The following is a 22,406-nucleotide window of genomic DNA, read 5'->3' as shown; positions in this document are numbered from 1 at the left end:
TTGCATTCTCCTCTTTACCCTCACTCTCATGCATCCTACTCCCTCCTTTTTTTAATGTTTCATTTCCAGCCCCCAATTTCTCCCTTTCCCCTCCCTCCTCCTCCTTCCTTTTTCGCAACTCTCCCTTTGCACACAAACCATCCCTATTCCCATGAGTCTTTTTGCAGCCCAAGGAGAAGCAGAGGGGGAAGAGGGCCTGCCTGCCTCAGGCATCTCAATGCCTGCGCCAGCCACAGATGGAAAGATTGAAGGAAAGCAAAAAGAACATTCAGGAATTGTTGATTTACACAGGGGAAAACACTGCATCTGAAAACAATTCAAAAGCCAAGGTAATAAAATACTTTGCACTAAACCCATGAGAAGCTACACTTGGACAATTCTAGAGGAATGCATCTGAAGGCATTTAAAACAGAGTGTAAGACTTAAAGCATGACAGAAATAACTGGGTGGAGCGGGGTGGGGTGGGGATGAAGCAATGTCAGGATAGACCTACAGTCCAGTTTTTAGAATTTCAAACCAGCGTTAGAAATAACCTTCCCATTAATTTATTTTACCTGACTGGAGAATGACACTTTCGGACCAGCTAATGTCCACAGGTCCTTGTCGGTATGCTCCATGAAATGCTGCCCAGGGATTATGTGCAGTTTGCATAAATTATTTGCAAGGGTTTCCTTTGAGGAGACAAAATGGGATATCAAAAACCAGAACTGTTTATGTTTACTCATGCTTTTTTTAATAATAGCAGTTCCAATTCCACAGTACAAAAAGTGTTTTGTTTGGACCAAAACAGCGTTGACTGCCAAGGGGACTTCTTTTCTTCAATCAAAATGATTTGGGGGATGTTGCACTTTTAAGTTCTGATAATTTGGAGTTCTGAAAATTGACATGACAGGTTTTAACTTACTCTTAGATTGTCCTGTTTTCTTGAGATTTATATTGTAATACCCATTGGCTACAAATAATAAACATTTGACTGGCTAATTCACAGTGCAATCCTAACCACGTCTACTCAGAGGTCCCACTGAGTTCAATGGAACTTACTCCCAGATAAGTGGGGTTAGGGTTGCAGCCCAAAAATTACTTTTAGTTTTCACTGCAAGAAGAGACCAAGAGGAGAGACCAGGTTGCTGGACTAGAGTCTGATCTAGAAGACTCTTCATATGTCCCTAAATGTTCGTGCCTACAAACTGAGTTGCTTCTGCACTTGCTCTTTTCTCTGGAATTGCCATCATTTGGGTCACTCACCTGCCCACATTCAATATTGTTAGCCTCTTGAATTCCACTTTTGAGAATTACCTATGTTTTTTTTTAAGATGATGACTTTTTGTAATAAAATGCAACTGCAGCATCACTACTAATGTAGGCAAAGTTCTACTGAGGTGCTGAGGATTTTAAGGGCTCTATCTTCCTCTCTGCAGATTCAGCACATTTTATTGCTGTCTGATGAGGGAGGGGGTATTTTTATTGCCTCTTGAACAGCCTCTCTTATTTGCCCCAATATCCGTTTACATTTCTGGGCTTGGAGGGTTAAAAATAAATAAGAGGAATGATTAATTTTTATGTTTTAAGTAGCTAAAATTCACCATAATTTTATTCCTCTTCAGGATGGCAAAAAGCAAACAAACAAGCCAAATGTAGGAGGAGGAACTTTTAATATCACTGGGTATGTTTGTTGAGTGGGTTGTACTGTATTTAGAATTTGAAAAAGCTTTTGCTAAAGTCCCTCACCAAAGTCTTTTCAGTAAGCTTAGCAGTCATGGAATACAGGTAAAGACCAACAAATGTCTGTACAAAATACAAGTGATTGTGCACAACCAAACCCAGAAGTGAGCGAAAATGTCACACAACAACGCATCATGAACAGGGCATAGCGGAGGCAGGTGTAACAGGGCGGGGCACACTTATACGTGCTCCACCAGCACATGGTGGTGGTTGGGCAAGAAATGGAACCCTTACGTGAAATTGTCATGGACTGTAAAAGGAGATGTCCTCTTGTGGATCAGTTAAGTGGCTTAGAAACAGGAAGCAGAGAGTTGGAATAAATAGACAGTGCTCCCAATGAAGGGTGGCAGAAAGCAGAGTCCACCAAGGACTAGCACTGAGGACTGTGCTTTTCAACTTGATGATATATAGTGAAGTAGCCAAGTTTGCTGATGATACCAAATTGTTCAGGGTGGTTGAAGCAAAAAGAGATTGTGAGGAGCTCCAAAAGAATCTCTCCAAACTAAGCAAATGGGAAGTGAAATGGCAAATTCAATTAATTGTCTGAACTGGCAGTGTCCAACTAGGAACACAAACTTGGAGTTAGTAGGTTGATGAAGATGTCACTGAGGGCTGGAGGACATTAAGGACAAGACTGAAAATAAATTCGCCAATACCATAACACACTTAAACAAATCTATGGTGTGACCGCACTTGGAATATTGCGTAGAGTTCTGGTCTTCGCAAGGCAAAAAGGATTTGTAAGGCTGGAAAAGGTTCAGAAAACAGCATCTAAAATGATCGAGGGAGTGGAGCAAGTCACTTATGAGGAAAGCGCCTTTTTAAGTTTAAAAGAAAGGTGAGTAACAGGAGACCTGATAAAAGTGTTTAAGATTATGCATGGTTTGGAGAAAATTCTCCCATAGTATTGGAACTCGGGGGCATCCAAAGAAGCTGAATGTTGGACAATTCAGGACAGAAAAAATAAAGTACTTCTTCACATGGCCCAACAACTTGCATGGCTTTAAAACAGGATTAGATGAGTTCATGGAGGATAAGGCTCTCAGTAGCTACTCGCCATGATGGCTATGTTTTGCCTCCACTGTCAGTGGCAGAACACCTTTGAACACCAGTTACTGACATCCCAAGTGGGGAGAGTGCTTTGCCCATGGGTGCAGCTTTCAGGCTTCCCATGGGCATCTGGCTGGCCACTCTGAGAACAGACTGCTGGGCTAGGCAGGATATCGGCCTGAACCAAAACAAGGAGGGAGTGTGGATGACCGTCCCACTTTTCCGTAACGACCAATTTCAGAAGTAGCAATATTTACCAACAGACACCAGTGCTTACATTTAGCTCCATTCTGTCATAGTAAAGACTGGCTGGCACAAGCACAGTGAAAGGCCCATGGTTTTCCAGGAGAAACGAACAACCCATCTCTGTTAAAAGAACCCCCCCCCCCCCAAAAAAAAAACCAATTAGTATAATAGATCATGACAGACCTGATTGGATTTAGCAAAATATTTATGCTAAACTGTATCTTCAGGCAGAGTTGAACAACTTTCACTTTTTTTAGTACTAAAGAGAGATCCCATTATAGATCGCCTCACATTCCTTTTTGTTTTCTTAAAAGCAGCCGCCCCCATCATTACCCTGAAGAACAATGGAGAAATCAAAATGTTTTCACCTGTGCCATTTTCCCAGTTTAAATTTTCTTTATTTGAGCTTATTTTATACATTTCTACCCCACTTCTCTCTCTAAAGCACCCACAGTTGCATATGTAATAAAATAAATAAATCGGTAAATCGGTAACATAATCAACAAATATTATATTAATACTATAATGCTTGCTTATTATAATTAATTAAAATATAATATTGCAAATAAGAGAAATAATAGCAGTTGATCATAATTTGGCCCATCTACCCAACAGTCACCCACATAACTGTCTTGGTTCCCCATCATTGCTGATGACAGGACCTGTTTGGTGAAATGAACCTGAAATGGCCACCGAAAAATATTTTAATTATGTTCTGAAATACATAATTAAAATACTTCCAGAAGCATAATCAAACAAACTCTGAAGAAACTTACCAAACATTTTTTTTGCATTGCTCAATGCCCTGGCGTTTCTTCCTACCACATTCAGAGAAGATAGCTCCCCCAGGATGGTTTTGTAACACTTCCTACCATCTCCAATTTCTCCATCTTTGCAGGTACATCTGATCAATATAAGAGAAGAATGAGAATGGTCCCCCCACTCCTGTAAGCTGCTCAGTTACCAAGCCTGGTTGCAACTAAGTCACACAGATTTATAGCAATGCCAGAGCTACATGCACCATGGGACGGACAATGGACATTTTAATAGTGTTGTGAGTTTTTTTGGGGGGGGGGAGGTTAGGCTATATGCCTGAGTCCCTTCCAATTCCTGGATCCAGCAAGGATTCAACTGCTGGAATAGTCAGGCATAAGTTTGGGTTGCTAAGGTAACAAAGAAAGTGGTTCTGTGCCAGACTACAAATGGGTGGCTCCCCTCCCTCACCTAGTTGTGGGTGAGAAGGACAAAGGCCAGAATTGGGAGTAGAGTTTTATGTGAGCTAGAAGCTGGAAGCAAGGTAGCAGGCTAGGAAGGCAGAAGGTCAGAGCCATGCCTGATTTCTACTTGAATTCAAGATCATGGCCATGAGAGAGGGAAGACCCCCTTGAGAGTGAATGCTGGGAACCCCTCCATCTCAGGCTCAGGTTGCATAAATGTGTAAATAAACCAAATATCCTAAAGACACCACCATCTCCACTGTCCCTCATTCTGAGAAATTCTAATGCTGCGTAAGGACCAGGAACCACTGGGATCTCACACGGCTCAGAGATGGGGTGGCATTCAACACTTAATAGAAATAATTAAATTAAACATTGCTTATCAATCTTTAAATGTTCACAGTAGCTTGTGACATCATTTAACTTACTATGCAACAATAATATGATAACAGATGCAATAAATATAGCCAGCATCAATTAAAAGCTGCATTAAAATCAAGATAATCCCAGGGTTCAATTCACATTAATGTTCTTTTGTTGCTTCTTGCTTGCTTATAAATCACACAGCACATTAGCAAAACTGTAGTTACTTTGTTCCTTTTGTCTTTATTCCTTTTATTCTTGAATTTTTCAAGACTCTTTAGATAATTGTTGCTTTCCTTTGTTCTTATTGCATTGTCCTTATATTGTTGACTAGTACATTAAACCCGTTAAATTAAAGGGCGCTAGAACATAAGTTGCTCTGCGCATAGCGTCACTGTTGGTATCCCCGGGAAAGCGGCATGTGTGTGTGAGAGTGAAAAGCGCGCTCCCTCCGCATGCACGCGCCTTCGCCTCCCTGGCCCCCACGACACCACTGGGGCCGAGGCCTCACTGCTACCTGGGTCCCGCCCCAGGTCCAAGCCTCTCGCTCGCCTGGCCTTTCTCCCTTCGCTGCCTCTTCCTCCTCCTCCGCTCACTTTTTGTCCAGGCAGATCCAGTCGCCGTCGCTGACGCGGAAATTCTTGGTCGACATTTCGGAAGGCAGGCTCGGCCTGGTGTCTCGTTCCCCTCCTTCCTTGCTTCCTCTCCCCTTCCCCTCAGCTTCCCGGAATGACGCGACGTCGGGGACATGCGCAGAGCTGACTGAGCGGCTCTCGCTTATCTCGCGCACACCCGCTGCTTCAACAGTTTTGCCCGGCCGCCCGAAGTCTCTGCGTTCCAAGTCCCAACGGCTGTCCGTGGGGCACATGCGCAGTAGTGCAATCCCACGGACACAGGGACTGGACTCAGAGACACTTGCACTTTATTATTGTAGATTTCTATGAGTTATTGTTGTTATTGGTGGGAGTGGTTTTCAACCTGCAGAACCTTTTGGGAAAACTTTTTCCCACCTTCCTCCCCTCCCGATCATTAGCCTTTAACCTCACATGGGAGGGAGCTCTATCCTTCCTTTTATCCTATATGCATGCCTTTTCTCCGGCAGTTAAAATTGAGCAAAGGAACACTATAGCTACAGAACAGTTTTCCCCACCTCAACCTTCATAACATGTTCCTGAGAAGCTTACCTTATTGAAGCATCTGAGTCAACCTCACACTTCGCAGATCTGTCACAGTTATGCGACTGACATTTAAGGGTGAAGAAGCAATCTTTATCACCATGCCTGATGAATCCTGGCTTACACACACAACGTGACTAAGGAAAGAGACACCAAAGGAACAATTTTGCTGCTACATGATATCTTTGAGGGAGCATTTGCACAAGGCTCCTTCAGCATCTCTTCCTTGCAGTTCACAAGGAAGCCCTACGCAACTGGCTCTTTGGACACAGACTTCCCTCCAGACTCCTCTAACGGGGTACCCTGTTATCGCTGCTGCAGGGAAGAGAGGGCGGGTGAGTCACCACTTCACCACACCCCGATTGGATGGAAGACTATAGGATTTTGCCCAAGGCCTAAACCGCCAAAGTTGTGACTAGGGGAAGGTGAAACCTGCAGAGCAGGGGAAATTCCTTTCTGGCTCCGAATACAGCAACTGCCAAAAGACCACAGCAAAGCCCTCCCAGCAGTAATCAACTATTAATGAAGGGAGGGGAAGGGTGGGTGACACTCCCAGCCTCCAGGCTAAGTAAATGGCCACCCCCACCCCCACCCCACCCCTGCAGATTGGCTCGTTTGAAGGATGGGTTTGGCGGGAACCCGTGAGCCTCCATGGCAGCCGGAGAGGATGGAAAGAGCACCCTAAAATGACGTTGCACGTATGAGCCACAACCACCGCTCACCAGCAAGATGGTAAGTGGCCAATATCAATAAAAGCATCCATAAAATATCATTGATATTCCGTGAACGTATTTCAACTTTGGGATACTATTATTAAAAGTACAAGCTAATAGTCCATCGTGTAATGGGGCACATGGCAGCAGCTGGTGGTCCTGATTAATGATTTTGAACCTCAAAAGACCATTCTGACTGCCATCTGAAAACATACTTACTAGGGATGAAGCCCCAATAAACACAGTGAGACTAACTTCCAAACCAACATGCACTTCAGTATGAAATAAACATGCATGTCAATGCAAGTGTTTCAAACAAGTGCTTATGATGCTCCCCCCCCTTTATTTTTTATTTTTTTGCAGACAAACCTATGCTTGAGAACATACCATAAGAAATTACACCAAAGACACGTAGAGTGGGATACCTGAAGCTTTCCCATTGATGGCCCCAATAAATGTTCTTGGCTGGGTCTAGTTTCAATCCCACCTTGCTCTGGACACTTTCTGCACTTTGGAACATGCTAACTTAAAAGATGCTTATAGCTCTTTGTTGCACAGAGTGTGACTCTATAGTAATCTGAACTGTAGAGTGTGACCACTGAAGTAATCCACAATGACTTATTCGCCGCTGATAAATAATTCATCTTTCAAGTGGTTTTATAAGTTTTATCCCTTCCGTTTCTAGGAAGTATCATCTACAGGCACTTTGAAAACTATCTAGAAAACTGCAGACAATGTCATTAGTTTTTGGGGCAGAACAGTAACAGCTGAACCTGTGTGGTCTTGTGGTAGCCAATATATCCAACTGTATAATATCTGCACATTATTAGCAAACCTAACTGCAATTAATCAGCTTACCTCTCCTGGTCTTATATTGCTACACAAGGTAGAATTTCTAGGGCAGCCTCCATAATCAGTGAGACAAGGATTTATGGGTTGGCAAATCCTCCCATTTCCGAGGTACCCAACTTTGCAAGTGCACTCATACTTGTTTGGCCCAAGAGTCTTGCAATCTGCAAACGAGGAGCATGGGTAGGAGCTGCAAGGATCCTGGTCTGGAAAAAATGTAAATGAGGGATATTATGGGTAAATGATTGACTGGATAAAGATGCCTAACCCCCAGAACTTAAAGGCTGTGCAGTATAGTTACATAGTCAACCAATGGAAGGGGAAGCATGTACTGGGATAATTTTTTTGCTGAAATTCAGTAGACATGATCTCATTTGAAAGTGTCTCCTTCATCTGTGCAACATGCACCTCACCCAAGCCAATATCAACTTGGTTAAGATCTTGGCACTGCAGTCATTGATTTGGCCAATGACATCACTTTCTGGTGGTTCTATCAGACCTCAGTGGCAGTGCTAGGGAACTGATGCCTTGGTCCCAAGGGATTTCTACAATGATCTTCAGAAAGGTTTGGACTTGACCCCATGCCTTTCAACATCTACATGAAACTGTAGGGAGAAGCTGCCTAGCTGTTTGGGGATGACATCCAGTTCTACTTCCTTTTAATAGGGCTGGGTGAGTGTGTGGAAGTTCTGAATAAGTGACTGGAGTCAATGAGGGAGGGGTGTGTGTGAATAAGCTAAAGTTCAATTCAAAAGAGGAGGTTATGTAACAGAAGCTTAAATAAAGATTGGGTGCATTGCTTTGGAGCACTGTTCCAGGCCTTGCTCCTGGATCTACAGGTAGTATTTGAGGCAACTCTGGTCATTCCTTGATACAAGCCAGACTGGGCTACAATGCTATCCTCTAAATGAGAAAATTGTTCAACTTCAGTTAATTCAAGATGTGGAGACTGGGTTAATTTTCATGGATGAGCCAAAGGAAACACAACAGCACTAGTGTTTTAACAACTGCATTGGTTTCAAAGATATTTTTCCAAGCACAATTCGTAGTGATTTTGTTGAGTTTACAGCCCTAAATGGCCTGGGCCCTGATTCCATATGGCAACACTTCTCTCTTACTAGCTCCCCTTCTTTTGGGATCTCTTGAATAAGTTTCTGCCCTGAGGCCCTTCCTTGCCTCAAGTTAGATTGGTAGCATTCACACTTTGGAACTTTCCCCAGGGAAATTTAGGAAGGTAATTCAATACTCAGCTTCCTAAAAGCTGTTTAGACATTGTTATTTCAGTAGGCCTACAGAACAGGTGGTTGGCTTCTTATTGTTATTATTTTTTATTCAACTGCAATCATTTTACTACTTATATACTGTGGAAGCTTTCATGGGTTTAATTAGTATGCATTTGCTATAGATGCATGTGAAGGGCTTTGAACACTATAAAGTGCTACTCAAATGCCAAACATTTCCTCTCACCTTGACAGTAAATTCCATTTTTCTTGTACCCCGGCAGACATTCACACCTCGACTGCCCACCCTTCACCACACAAATGGAATTGGCTTCGCAGATTACACCTCCACAGTTGAGAAGTTCTGAAATATTTAAAACAGAGATATTTTAAACTGGGCATCCAAGGAAAATATGTGGCTTTCAGCCCCTTAGGTACACTTACGTGTAAGTAAGCCACAGTGTGTTCACTCACAACTAAGGGATCAAAGGATTCTGGGCTGCATGAGTATCTAGCATATCTAAGGGGACATCTAGGCCCAAGATCCACAGCTGCATGTTGTGTTGTGTTGTGTTGTGTTGTGTTGTGTTGGCACCAAGACACAATCAGTGGAATAGACACAATTTTATGGGGTCTGAAAAGGGAGGGATGGGCCCTGGGACAGTTTTGTTCTATTAGGTAGAGAATTCAATAAAAGCTAAATGAAACAACAAACAAAAATACACAGCTCTTGCCTGGGGTGTAAAGGACCTGAGCTTGGGCCCCATGGCCAAAGGGAAATTATAAAGTGGGGGGGGGGGAGAGAAGAGGGATTAGGTGTGCAACATTAGCAGTACAATATTTTTAATAAGAAATTGTAAACATAACATAACATGATTTTTTTTTAATTGAATAGTGGTATATACATATATTTTTTTCTAAATAAATAAATAAAATGATGGCGTAGGCAGGATCACAATATTGTAAGATGTTTGTCTAGGCATAAATTCACATGGCAGGTAGTACTTGATTACTAAGGAACTGCCCGCGACAGTCAAGCCAGGTCATGCAATAAATGTGGACACATCAGCCACATTTGTGACATTTCCAAGCATAAATAAGTTCCTGCCCTGAATACATTCTACAAGTATGTCAGGACCTGCTTAGTTGTCCTTCCTTACCCGGTTATTGGGGTTTCTGCAGTTCTCACAAGCAAAGGAGTGTGCCAATGGAATAGAAAAGAAACCAGACAGTTCTAAGTAGTGTGAGTTCTTTTACTGGCAGCATAATGCAGTTCCAAAGCTTAGCAGCTACATACAGTTGTAGTCTAAGGTCTTTCCGGCAACATACAGTCTCCTTGCAGGGTTCCAACGCAGGCTCTGGCCAAGGGCAGAGGCCAAGAGCAAACTTGTTTCAAACTCAAGTGTATTTAGATTGTTCTGAGTCCCTCTCACATACTTAACTAGTTGCAGGTGCAGAACAAACACACCCCAAAATTAGCCAGTACACCTAACGTAACCCTTTCTTGTCCCTTTCATCTGCATCCACAAACTCCTCAAAGATTAACAAACTCCTCAAAGATTAACAAGAACAGCCTAGAAATTACCGGTACTGGTCAACAAGCACTCCAGCAAGGTGTACTTCATTGTGGATAGTAGGTCTACTTGCAGGCAGGCACCCCAACGTTTTAAGTTTCAAATGGCAAGTTCTGGTAAATTCTTTGTTAAGCAGATCGGATTAAAGAGGGGGAAAATCAACTGCCCCCTGCATCATCCTTCCATTTTGGCAATTTATTTTTTTTTTTTTTAAACAGAATTTATTAGCATTTTCATAATATAACACAAACCCAACCCCACACCTACAGATACAAAAACAAATACAAATACACATAATGTCAGGATTCTTCTTCTTATTTATATACCTTACAAAAAAAAAAATTCTAGTTCTAAATCTTGACGTTTGACTTCCCCCGCCTATTCACCTTCGGTTCTAAATCAATATACTATTTCCTTAACAACTTTTCTCTATAAAAATTTTTTTAACTTTACTTAAAAAAAAAGATAACATACTTATCTTAATCTTTGCATTATAACCTAAATCATAACCAAATATTCTTATAGCTAAACTTATTTCTTCTATCCTTTATCATGCTGCTTTTAACTTAAAATTCAATATCTCCTTACTTATTTAAAATAAACTTATAAACAGACTTCACACTCCAATTTCAGATACCATGGCAGACCATTTGGATTATACATTTAGTACTTCAACCCACTCCCCCTCTGTCCATTGTCTTTTTCTGTCTTTCACCGGAACCAAATCTCCAATTGTCTTCCTCTGAGTGTCCACAGGTCCAGGCAACATCCACAACAAACCCCGCATCAAGCCTCAGGGTCTTCATCACTTCCATGGGCTCCTCCGTTTCTTTTTCTTCTTCTTCTTCTTGTAGAAATCTCAATTCCATGTCCCCTACCCCCGAGCCGCCACCTCGGAGTCCGGATATTGTAAATTTTCCCGTTCCAGGGCTGCCACCCCCAGAAATCGGCTCCTCCTCCTTTCGGAGTTGCCCAGCCATTTCAAACCATTCTTCCAGCGCCCCTCCCAGCTCTTTGCCAAGGCTTGATTCCATTGTGTAAAACTTTTGAAAAGCCTCCTCTGTGGAAAATAAGTCCTTTTTATTTATAATTCCACTCAAAACTTGTAGTTTTCGATTAAGCAGTTCCAGCTGCAAGACAGTGAGCATTTCCTCCTCCTTTAAACCAGAGTTCGATACCAGTGCGAGCACAAAGTCCAGCATTTTAGGAGAGAGGGTGAGTATCAGATTTCAGTTCCTGTCTCTTCCTTCCTTTGTTTCAGTTTTTTCCCACGACAAACCAAGTCGTCGCCATTTCTCCGAAGCCGGAGTATAAAGACCAAAACTTCAAATGGAGATATTTTTTCCCCAGTTAACCCCCGAGGGGAAATCTCAACAGTCTCAGTTTTTAAATTCCAAATACTTTCTATTGATTGTTGTAGCAGCAGTCACTTAAAGAGTTAATTTCTTTCACCACCCGAAGGGAGGGAGGCGGGCTGCCTTTCTTCTTTCCCCCAGATCGTTCCAGGAATTACAAAGAGTCAATCAATTACTCACAGCCTCTGGGTTCTTATCAGCTCCTTAAAGACAGGTAGAACTTAGACGCTCATCACAGGCTTTGTCGCCGCATTTACATCCCGGTTGGGGCATGTCCCCTATAGCCCGGCTCCGTCGTCCCTTCACCCACACTCCCCCTTTACAGGGGGAGCGGGGGAAGGGTTCGGAGCCACAACGGGCACAGCCGGGGAGCCCAGGGCGCGGGACGCTCTTCCCGCACCCCAACCGGAGCCCCGCTATGCGGCTGCAGGGCTCCTAACCCCCGGGATGGACTGGGTGCTTCGCAGCCGAAGCATCCCACGACCACCCATAATGGCGTCAGCCGCCGGAAGTCTCCATTTTGGCAATTTAATGTGAACATTCCTCACAAAGCCTATCCAGAATTATTGTAGAAAAGTAAATCTTCGATGAGATACTCATCATCCAGAGAGAGAATCAGACATAAATCCATAATTTATGGACCTCACCCCAGATACATGCAGCTAAGGGTCTAGTTCTGGTCTATGTCAGTTTCACATGCATTCATTTATAAGTCTGTACCGACCCATTTCCATAACAATCTATGGTTTAAATGTATCACAGACATTCACATTATTTTTGCACATGTTTTATCCCAAAATGCATATTTTTGTATGCATTTGGATACCTTTTTTGCACTGACAACTGCATCACAAAATTTACGGCAGTATTAGCCCATAAAATGCTAACTAAGCCACTTCACTTAAAACACAGACCAAATGAAATCCTTGAACATCCCTAAGTGTAGCACAACATATATTATATATTCTTGGGACATATTTGTTGAAAACGAACACAAGAAGGATCCCAACTGAGAAGAGCTACCATTCTAATCATTTAGCTTAAATTGATTGGTTCTTTTATACACATCCCAATTGTGTAGAATTCCCAGTTAAGGCCACAGTTCTGAGACTCCAACATTATGATTCACACTATTAAATGTAAATATATGTAATCCAATCCTGGAAGCTATTCAACAGTTTAAAAAATTAAAATAAATAAATAAATAAATGTAATACAATATTCGCAAAAGCAGCAAGATGGCATAAAGTGTATATTTTCCCTACATTTGTTCTGTGTGGAGCTTTTCTTTAAGGAATCTTGTGAGAAAGGACATGCGGAAAGTACACACCTTGGTCACATTTTGGGCCAGTATAGCCAGCGTAGCAGGTACAGCTTCCATCTCCAGAAGGTCCATGGTTGCAGATCCCGTGTTGACACTCACATACTATGCGAGAGAAAATGATGATGAAGAAACATTGTCTGGAGAATATGGGGTAGGGAGCCCCAAAGCTATTAGATATATGTAGTAGCTTTTGCACATAGGAAAATAGCTTAAAGTATATTTATGTCCCATCCAGGGCATTACCAGGCAACCTGAAACATTGAAGAGAAAGGAGGGATTTCCACACTCATTGAGTTTGTGGTTCCTGTCTCCCAAATCAAATAAGGTGATCCTACCCAAAAATACTGCAGTCATTTCCTGCCCACATGGATCTCCTCTGCCTAACCCCAGCAGTTTCCTACAGCTGAGAATGGGTCACTCATTACAGTTAAATAATTTCACTTTTAAGTCAAGAAGCTTACCAGATTGACAATCAGGGCCAAAACGTGTTTCATCCAGGCAGTCTTGGCATGCATAGCCGCTATACTTCTCCTAAACAAATTAAAAAGAACAACTTTTACATTGGCACTTCCATGACCCTTACATTGCAACAGCCTTGTTTGCCATCCAGATGTAAAAGTCACATTGAACTTACTACATAAAAGGGAATGAGAGATTCTATCTATACATGTTGTCAATCACCTGTTTGCACACTTAGCGATTCCAAAATTGTGCCAATTAGTTTGTTTTTCTTGAGAAGAAGGCACTATTATTAGTATAATTTTCTTGTGTCTGACAAACATTTTATGAATGGGAAGTTAGCCCCAAGGGGCTGCCATGCTACTTGAAGCCAGTGACCTACACACTGGTTTGGCTAGGTTCTCTTAGTTTTTATTCTTTGTGTTGTTTTTATGACATTGATGGCTGACTCGAGCAATTATGGAGAGGCAGGATGAAAATGTTTCTGTTAAAGAAAATAAATAGAATAAATACAGGATGCACATGAGACAAAAGGGGGGGGGGGCAAATCTATGAAACTAACATTTCTCCTGAAGCAAGCAGAAACAGATAAAAGGAAGTGCATTTTTTTGTTTCCATACAAATAAGGAATGCATTCAAATGACCCATTTTGGGCTTGTATTCAGGTGGAAGCTGATTCTTTGGAAGTGCACAAATCCATCAAGGCCAACCTGGAAATTTTTGTTCACAGTAAGAACATAATAAGTCCTTGTTGACTCAGGCCAATGGCCCAGCTAGTCTAGCATCCTCTTCTCACAGTGGCCACCCAGGTGCCTGTGGGAAACATGCAAGCAGGACCCAGTCACAAGAGCACTCTCCCTTCCTGTGGTTTCCAGCAACTGGGATTCAGAAGCATTGCTGCCTCCAGCTGCGGAGGCTGAGCATAGTCATTGTGGTTGGCAGCCATTGACAGTGTGCCTGATCAGAGAATATGTTTGCCATAAAGAAATGAAAACCATGATTTGAAGGGAAGTCCAAATATATGGGGTGTGTATGTTGATTTGTAGCCATTTCTCTTTGGGCTGCAAACATAAGTGTGGATTTATAAAATTAATACACATGTGTGCCAGTGTGTGAACATTAGGGTAGAGGGGAAATTCAATTAAGTTCACCTTTAAAGGCAAATCTATCAGCCACACTTACTGAACCAATATTAGAACTGTTCAAAATCTGCACTTACCTAATTTTCGCAATGCAAAAATGCAGATATTGGGAGAAAGCATTCACATAAATGAATTTATAAATGACAATAACATAAAAAGGCATTGTGTTAGATAAAATTTCTTGCACAAATGTGTAATTAGTCAAAGCTGCATACAAAAATATATTCATGAGGAGAAACTCACACTAAAATGCTGAGGGATTACCATAAGCATTTTTTTTAATCACAAAAATGTGCAGAAATGTGGAAAACAGAATTCAAGACTAGAAAAATGATAAATTGAGGGAAATTGCTATCCCTAAATTAAGAGCAGTATTTTTCAAATATTGTTGAAATGCTGTGCCACAAACATGGAGGCAAACGATCTCCCTTTCCCAGTGAGGAAGCAGCAAATGACAATTCATTTCATTGGCAGTGTCTGTGCTAGGGTGACATTTTCTTACTTAAAGAATGCACATACAATGCAGTAAGGAAACCTGAGAAGTTGTAGAATGGAATCACTGTTTTAAAAGAAAATTTTAAGAGAGACTGTGCATATTTCAGGGGTTATTTCATTGTAATAAACATTGCCATGCTTCAGTGGTTAGAAACAAGACAACGCTGATCAACTGCTCCAATTCTAATGACTTATCATGAACTGATATGAAACACAGTCATGATCTGAGCTTTCTGCATCGCCAATATAGCCTAGACCATATTAAAGGAAGCAGATCCTTCCCTAAATCTATGCTCAGGCATGTCATAATATATGCAAGAAAATGTGATACCCGGTATGTGGTCTGAAGGTCAGGGATGGGGGAACCTATAACCTTCCAGATGTTGTTGAACTCTATGTCAAATCAACCGCCAGCCAGCAGGGCCAAACGGTAAGGGGTGACTGGAATAAAAGTCCATCAGCATCTGGAGGGTCACATGTTCTTCATTCCTGCTGTAGGTGTATTTAATCCAAATGGAGAAATAAATACTGTGTTACTGTTACATAGATGTGGTCTTTTTAAGGGGGGAGGTATAAATAGAGACACACAGATTGTGAATGTGTGATATTCCATTCTTTGAAACCTCCTCTTAAAAAATAAAACCCTTCTGCCCAACAAAAATTCTTTCCTCTACATAAGAAACTTCCACTATATTTGAAATTTTCTCTCAATAGCATATAACAACCTATTAGAGCTGGTTAGGTGCATTTTGAGCTCTTTTGTAGTACCCTTTTCAAAGCCTGCTTAAAATGTGAAGAACGCCCTAAAAGAGGCACCGTTAATATACAGGCATTGCCTCAGCCAAAAGCAATGGGGTGGTTTTTTTTAGCTGAATAACAGGAAGGAAACCTCGGCAGGCTGGGGCAAGATTTTCAGTAAGAGACATTGTGGAGCGACTGAGCTCTATAGGGATTCTGAGGATCTGATTGAGCCATTATTTTCAAGAGAACCAGCTAGGTTGAAGTGGAATAAACACAAAACTTTTAAAACCCAGAAAGCCTGGCAAATTTAAGGAGGCCCTTGGTTCCCTAACTATATGACTTTGCTACTGCTACTTCTTTGTCAAAATGTCCCTTACCTGCCCCATCTGAAGCCCTCGCCTATTGGCCTTTGTAGATGAAACTGCTTTCTTTGTAGTTGCCCTAGCTTTGTTCCTTTGCAATGTTTTTCACCTTGCAAACATCTTTTTCCAGAAGACCACCGTTCCCTGGTTTATCCTGACTGGATTTACAACCGTATGCCCAGGAAATACGCAATAACCGCTGCTAATTGCAAATTAGCCCCGCTTTTACCTCACAGACGCAAGTTCCATTCTGTGCTAAACCTTCCAAACAAGTCCCCCGACCACTGCATACGTTTCCAGATCCAACAGGGCATTCTGGAAAACAAAAACAGTTACTAAAACCAGTGTTGGCTTCTCCAGACACCCACCCCTTTATTATCTAGGGTTGTCATATTTCAAGAAGTAAAAACCAGGTCAGCCCCAAAAAGACCCCCAAAGTTGTTGAGCTTTATAAAAACACAAAAAACCACGATTTTTCTATTGACAATTTCTATGTCAATTCTATGTCAATTCTGCCTTTGAAATCCCAGTAACATCCGGATGTATGGCAGCCCTATTATTTACAGTACACTATTATGGTGCCTATTACTTATGGTATACTATGGCCCTCACCCCACTTCTATCAAAGCAAGTGAGTTCTTATTCAAACAATGTAGGCCAAGCTCTTCACAGTGAACTGGAATGGAGGGGAAGCCTCCACTCCTGCAGGTACAAGGGTCTATCTACCCAGGACCATTCTGGGCAGTGAGCAGATGTTCTTAAAGCTGTGTCTGGATAGGAGCGGAAAAGTAGGCCGCAGTGGAGCCTGAAGTGCAGCCCACCCTGCTCTGTTCTGCCAAGCTGGCAGGGCAGAAGGTCTGGCTGGCTGGCACCCAGTTTTTGTAGTACGTTGGACCAATCCACAGTTTTCAGTCTACCCACAGGGGCCAGTATTTTACACTCCTGTTCCCTTCTGTGTTTGAAGAGGGCTGCAAAGCTTCATACGGAGCCAGGTGCCTGCCCTAACCATGGTTTAAGCTCCAGGATCCTTGACTGTTTGGAATCTAATGCACTTAATTTAAAGCCTTACCATAGCAAGCAGGGCCCCAAAAACCAGGACAGCAGCGTTTCTCCTCAAATTCCTGCTTACATATTTGAGCACAACCAGGGAGTAAAAGAGTAGTCTCGCCTAGCTTGAGTGTGTACCTGAAATAACAACGACAGCAGTCTGGCAGAGGAGGAAGCAAGGGGTGCACTCAAAAACACCACTGGAGCAGTATCTAAATTTGTTCCCTGCCCCTGATGAACCCAGACAGTCAGCATCAAATCTCCCCCTCCTATTTGCATATAGCCCAACCCTGCATTATCCTTCTTTGGTATCTGAAGAAGTGTGCATGCACACGAAAGCTCATACCAAGAACAAACTCAGTTGGTCTCTAAGGTGCTACTGGACAATTTCCTATTTTGTTTCCTATTTTGTTATCCTTCTTTGTCATACTAGAGCTTGGAAAAAAATGTTGTGGATTGGCTCTTTCAGTGTCAGTGAGCAGAAAAGCTTCAGGGGAACAGCAAGCAATGGTTCGACATCATGTTACCCTGAAAATAATAATAATAATAATAAGAAGAAGAAGCAAAGGCCTCACCTGCAGTTCTTCTGCCCTTCCTTTCCAGGCACTTTTGACCACCCTTTTGGGCATGGCAGTCTGGAAACCACGGTACAAGAAGTACAAGGTGTATCACGTGTATATGTAAACTTCTGGTCACACCGCTTAGACTTTAACTGGAAAGTAGGAAGAGCATTCACCATTATTCTTAAGCACATAACAGCACTGCAATGTGGTAGCCATTAGAGGAAACCGATTTTCAAGCACTGTCTTTCAGATTTCTCAAACCCAGTCTAGAAAAAGAGCCAACTGATAAGACTTGTGGGATCAATGCTGATTGAGCCATACAAAATCTATGCTAATGAACCATTTATGAGACACAATTTCCTCCCTTTTTTGCACACGTGAATAGAAGCAGTTAGACAGATGCAGGCACACATTTCACCAGAAATAAGATGTGGTAGAACACAGAGACTGCTTGTCCCTGCACTGTTACACGGCTATTATATCTCTGTCCTGAGATCATTAAAAGTCCACTGACAATAGCAGAGGGCCCCAATTATCCACATGCAGGTGTTTTCATTCAGCCTGCAATCCTATACAGTTATCACTTTTATGTCAGTAGTCCCACTGAGCTCAGTGGGGCCTACTTTGGAGTAGGCATGTACAGGATTGCACTGACAGATAGATACACTGCAGCTGGGGATGCTAACTACTGTATGTGCTGTCCAAGAGCAGGCAGGAGAGCTCCAGCACAATTAAAACACTTGGGGTGGGGGTATTTGGAGCAGAGAAATCTGCTGAAGATGGAACGATGGTATTTATCCTTTCCCCTGCCTTATGTTTCTCCAATTTCATTTATCCCCCCCCCCCCAGTGGCATTTAAAATTCAGGTTACCTCTTGCATAAAACTTTCAGACCCACCCACCTATGCCAGCAGTTTTTCCTGTCCAGATTACCCACTCCCATGACTGTAATTCTTTCAAGAAAAGCATGCCAGGGGTCTCTCATACATATTTGCCCATATAGCTTATTCCCAGGGGCTCTCCTTCTCCATGACAAAATGTAACTGTGCTAAGGAATGTAATCCATTAGCACATGCAAACCACCTTACTTGTTATGACCAAGCAGTTCAGTTTTCTATCTAGCTCAGCCATCTGTTTCCTACAGTGACCAGCCAGAATATTATATCTCACTTTTCAACAAGTGCAAAGTCCAGGCAAACCTTCATATTCTTTTTTTGTTTTTTTGTTTTGTTTTGTTTTGTTTTGTACAATACACTGCAGATACTGTATGTGCAAGTGTACAATTCCAGTGAAATCAAAGGAAGTATGTACGCCTAAGCAAAATACACATACCAGACCAAACTGTTCATCTTATTAAGTTTTCTGATTCTGGCAGTAGCCTATTTCAGAAATACACAGTGTGCCATTAATTCACAACTCCAGGTAATACCTCAGCACTGGCTGATATAAACAGACTGCAATACCTCTTCACAATATTCACCAAAAGTCAATGACGTGCCTATCTACCCCTTAAAACCCAATATCCAGATTGCGAGAGAAGTCTCAGGACTGAATATTGTTATTTACAAAATCCCACAGATTGAAATCAATGTTAGTGTACACGGGGAAGCCGCTTCTTCTAATTCATTGGAAACGGCTGGCCTTCTCTTTCTTTATTTGCTGATCCATAGCACGGCAGCTTCAGTTCTTGAGGTGATTATTGTTCAGGGATATAGAGAGGATGGACCTATTGATTTGTTATAATTATCAGCCACCTCATGTGGTGATTCTTTTTTATGTTTTGGACGAGCTATGATTTATTTTGAGTTGCATGTATAAAATCAATTTCCAGAAGTGTGTGATATGAAAAAAATTAATTGAAGTTTATGGGGGTTTCACTTCACAATGGACAAGCTAAAGTCCATTCTGTGTACAGATAAGCATGCAAAGGTCCTTGATTAGTAAAGACAAAATCATTATCAATTCTGATTCCTCTTGTTCTATGTTCTCAATTTATTTTTCTCTCCGCTATTGGTGCTGAGGCAAATGCCTTCCTGAATATGTCTCTCACTCATATCTATGTGCCCCTCAATTGCATCCAGAGTGTCCCTTCCATGAATCAATGGGCTCCTTGTGTTTCTGGAAGGGTCTCCAACCTAGAAGGGTCCTGCTAGAGGATGAGGTGTGTTTGTGTAGATAATTTCCATAAATTCCCCTTGCAAATCCCCATTCATGCCATCACCCATATGGTTCCAGAAAGCTCCCCAACCATCTGGAGCAGCTTTTAGGAGGCTGCAGGTAGGCATGGGGAGCAATCTGCAAAAATTGCCTTCTCCTCCCTCCCATCCCTGGGAGCATCCCATGAGCTTAACTGTGCTCACAGTTAGTCTGGATCTAACCCTACTTATCAAACTATTTTTCATGCACAAGAATGCAGACGCACACAAACACCTAAGCAGTTGACACCAAGTTAAATAAATCTTAATCCACCATCTATCACATTGTAATAAATTACATACTCAGAAGTGTACATGCAAATTTAATATAGTTTTTAAGGAAAGCAGTTACCATCTTAGAAGAGGCATTCTCACCTGTGTGAGAAAGCAAGCACTGTCGCAGAGAAGACTGTTTCTATCTGTGGCTGTGATTAATACAAATTAAAAATAACCAACTTATTTTAAGAGCCAACTTAACTTGGGGCAGGCACTTTTTAAACTGAGTAATCAGCAACAGCCACAAAGCCTTATTACAGAGGTGATTTTAATGGTTTCAAATATAAAACTTCACAGCAATATACTAGACATGCTGTTGTCTATTTCACTGTAGGCTGATCCCATGTAGGCAAGCTTTCCCAGTAAGTTAAACGGTGCTTGCTTCCAAGTAAGCGCCTATATAATAGCACCTTCTAATACCCAAGGCTGCTGCAGCAGCAAACTTACCTGCTGGCTTTTCTCTTCAGCAGTAGAAACCAAGCATGCTGCATAGAAGAAAAAGAAGAAGAAGCAGCCAGAAGTTTTCATGGCCATGCCTTAATTGAAAAGACCCCAGTGCTTAAAGGGAGATGTGGAAGATGCTGTTTCTTCAAGATAACACCGCCTACTAAGAATCAGATCCAAGAAAACCAGAAGTTAAAAGTAAACAGAGAAAAAGCTTTCACATGCTGTGAGTCTCTTATTCCAAAGTATACAAGAGCAGCATTGCTTTGACTGAGCATGAATTGTCAGTCAGCAGATATTTTAAAGTGGGGGGACAGCAGAAGTACAAAAATGATCCTGAGGGGGGGGGGAGTTTGCTCAAAACAGAAACGTCTATGGATTTCCTCTCACATATCAGTTCAAAACAGAAGGAAGGAAATCCTTCGTTTTCAGCGGTATGGAAAGGAGTATGCTAATCATATTCTTGTGAAGTAAAGCTGAAGGCTGAACTAGACTGGATCTTGATTCAGATGGGAAATTAATATAGTATGATCAAATTGTTTCAGGGTTTTTGTGTTTTTACTGCCATTTAATAGGCTTCCACTGTTCAAAAAATAAAGAAACTACGTACCATATTTGTGAAATATTTGGGGGGGGGTATTTTAAAAATGTCTGGGATCATCTTCACAAAAATCTTATTAAGATAGTTTCCCTCTAAAATGTCTCAACTATTTCTAAGACATGTTAGTGACAGCTAGATTAATTGCTATAGTGTTTTCCCCAAATATATTGGGCCAATTTTGAAATGGACCTTGCTACCAAAGACACCACACATACAGGCTCCCCCCACATTCAACTTCCCTAATATATCTGAACCTCTTTTTAGTTGATTTCTACATAGAATATTCCTATTGCATCCCAATTATAACATTGGAGAGAACAATTACAAAGCAAAATGGCTGAATTATATTCTTAAACTATACAGTTAGAATGTACACCTCATGAACATAGTGACTAGGGTCCAAAAAGCCTCACAGCTAATTCTGAACACCCAAGGGGGCTATAGATGTGTTTATTGAACAGTAGCTCCTCTGTGAATGACTTTTAGAAGCAGTTTATGGTATACTGTGGGAGTCTACAAATGAAAAGCAAATAGTTTTTTTTAAATGTATTTAATTTGTTCCCCACCTTTTGTCCAGCATGGAACTCTAGGTATGGTACGTGCCTAGAGTTCTCAAAAGATCTACCATTTGGACACTGACCAGACTTGGACTAGTTTCCAAGCATCATCATGTGCATTTCAACCATGCTCTGGGATCATTAGTGTTAGATTATGGGTGGTATACCTGTGGCCCTCCAGATAATGGAGTCCAACTCCCATTAACCCCAACCAGCATGGTCAATGGCCAGAGATGACCAGAGTTGGAAAACCAACATCCAAGAGCTCACAAGTTCCTTGCCAATGCTTTAGATTTCAGTCTTCATTTTATATGTTTGTATATTCACTTCAACAGCCTATTTAATACTTAATACAATTCAACAGCATGGATGGGGAACCTATGGCCCTCTACAACTTTCATCATCCCTGAACATGTTGGATGGGGCTGATGGAAGGAAGTTGATAACATCTGGGTCACGCATTCCCATCCCAGCTTCGCATATACAGACTTGCATAGGGCAGTATGTCAACCGATAAAGCCATATTTGTTGTTGTGAATCTTCTAATGTGATTCCTGAATTTAAATAATTAACAGACCTAAACTGCCTACTGTATATACACAAAAGTGTATAGCTGTGTCTGTGGGGGGAAGTATTTATCAGCATGTAAAGAAAGAAGGTATGAGAAGAGATAGATGCTGTACTTACTAAGTGCAGGCGCTTCTCTCATCTTGCAGG

The 22,406-nt window shown here is 41.7% G+C and overlaps 1 protein-coding gene across 1 annotated transcript in view; it reads right to left on the bottom strand.

The window, feature by feature from the left end:
• Nucleotides 1–20,875, bottom strand: part of STAB1 (stabilin 1) — a 90,288-nt gene extending 69,413 nt beyond the window's left edge. The window contains exons 1-12 of the mRNA XM_033140693.1: nt 20,535–20,875; nt 17,630–17,766; nt 17,077–17,192; nt 16,237–16,322; nt 13,270–13,339; nt 12,815–12,910; nt 8,803–8,919; nt 7,345–7,541; nt 5,783–5,910; nt 3,795–3,922; nt 3,050–3,138; nt 555–671 (exon numbers count right to left, since the gene is read on the bottom strand). Of these exons, the coding sequence (XP_032996584.1) occupies nt 555–671; nt 3,050–3,138; nt 3,795–3,922; nt 5,783–5,910; nt 7,345–7,541; nt 8,803–8,919; nt 12,815–12,910; nt 13,270–13,339; nt 16,237–16,322; nt 17,077–17,192; nt 17,630–17,766; nt 20,535–20,621 (1,368 nt within the window). The 5' untranslated portion in view covers nt 20,622–20,875. The remainder of the gene's footprint in view (nt 1–554; nt 672–3,049; nt 3,139–3,794; nt 3,923–5,782; nt 5,911–7,344; nt 7,542–8,802; nt 8,920–12,814; nt 12,911–13,269; nt 13,340–16,236; nt 16,323–17,076; nt 17,193–17,629; nt 17,767–20,534) is intronic.
• Nucleotides 20,876–22,406: the final 1,531 nt, after the last annotated feature.

This window comes from Lacerta agilis, chromosome 2 (genome assembly GCF_009819535.1).
Source record: "Lacerta agilis isolate rLacAgi1 chromosome 2, rLacAgi1.pri, whole genome shotgun sequence".
Lineage (NCBI taxonomy): Eukaryota > Metazoa > Chordata > Lepidosauria > Squamata > Lacertidae > Lacerta > Lacerta agilis.
This window is presented reverse-complemented; position numbering and strand designations above follow the sequence as displayed.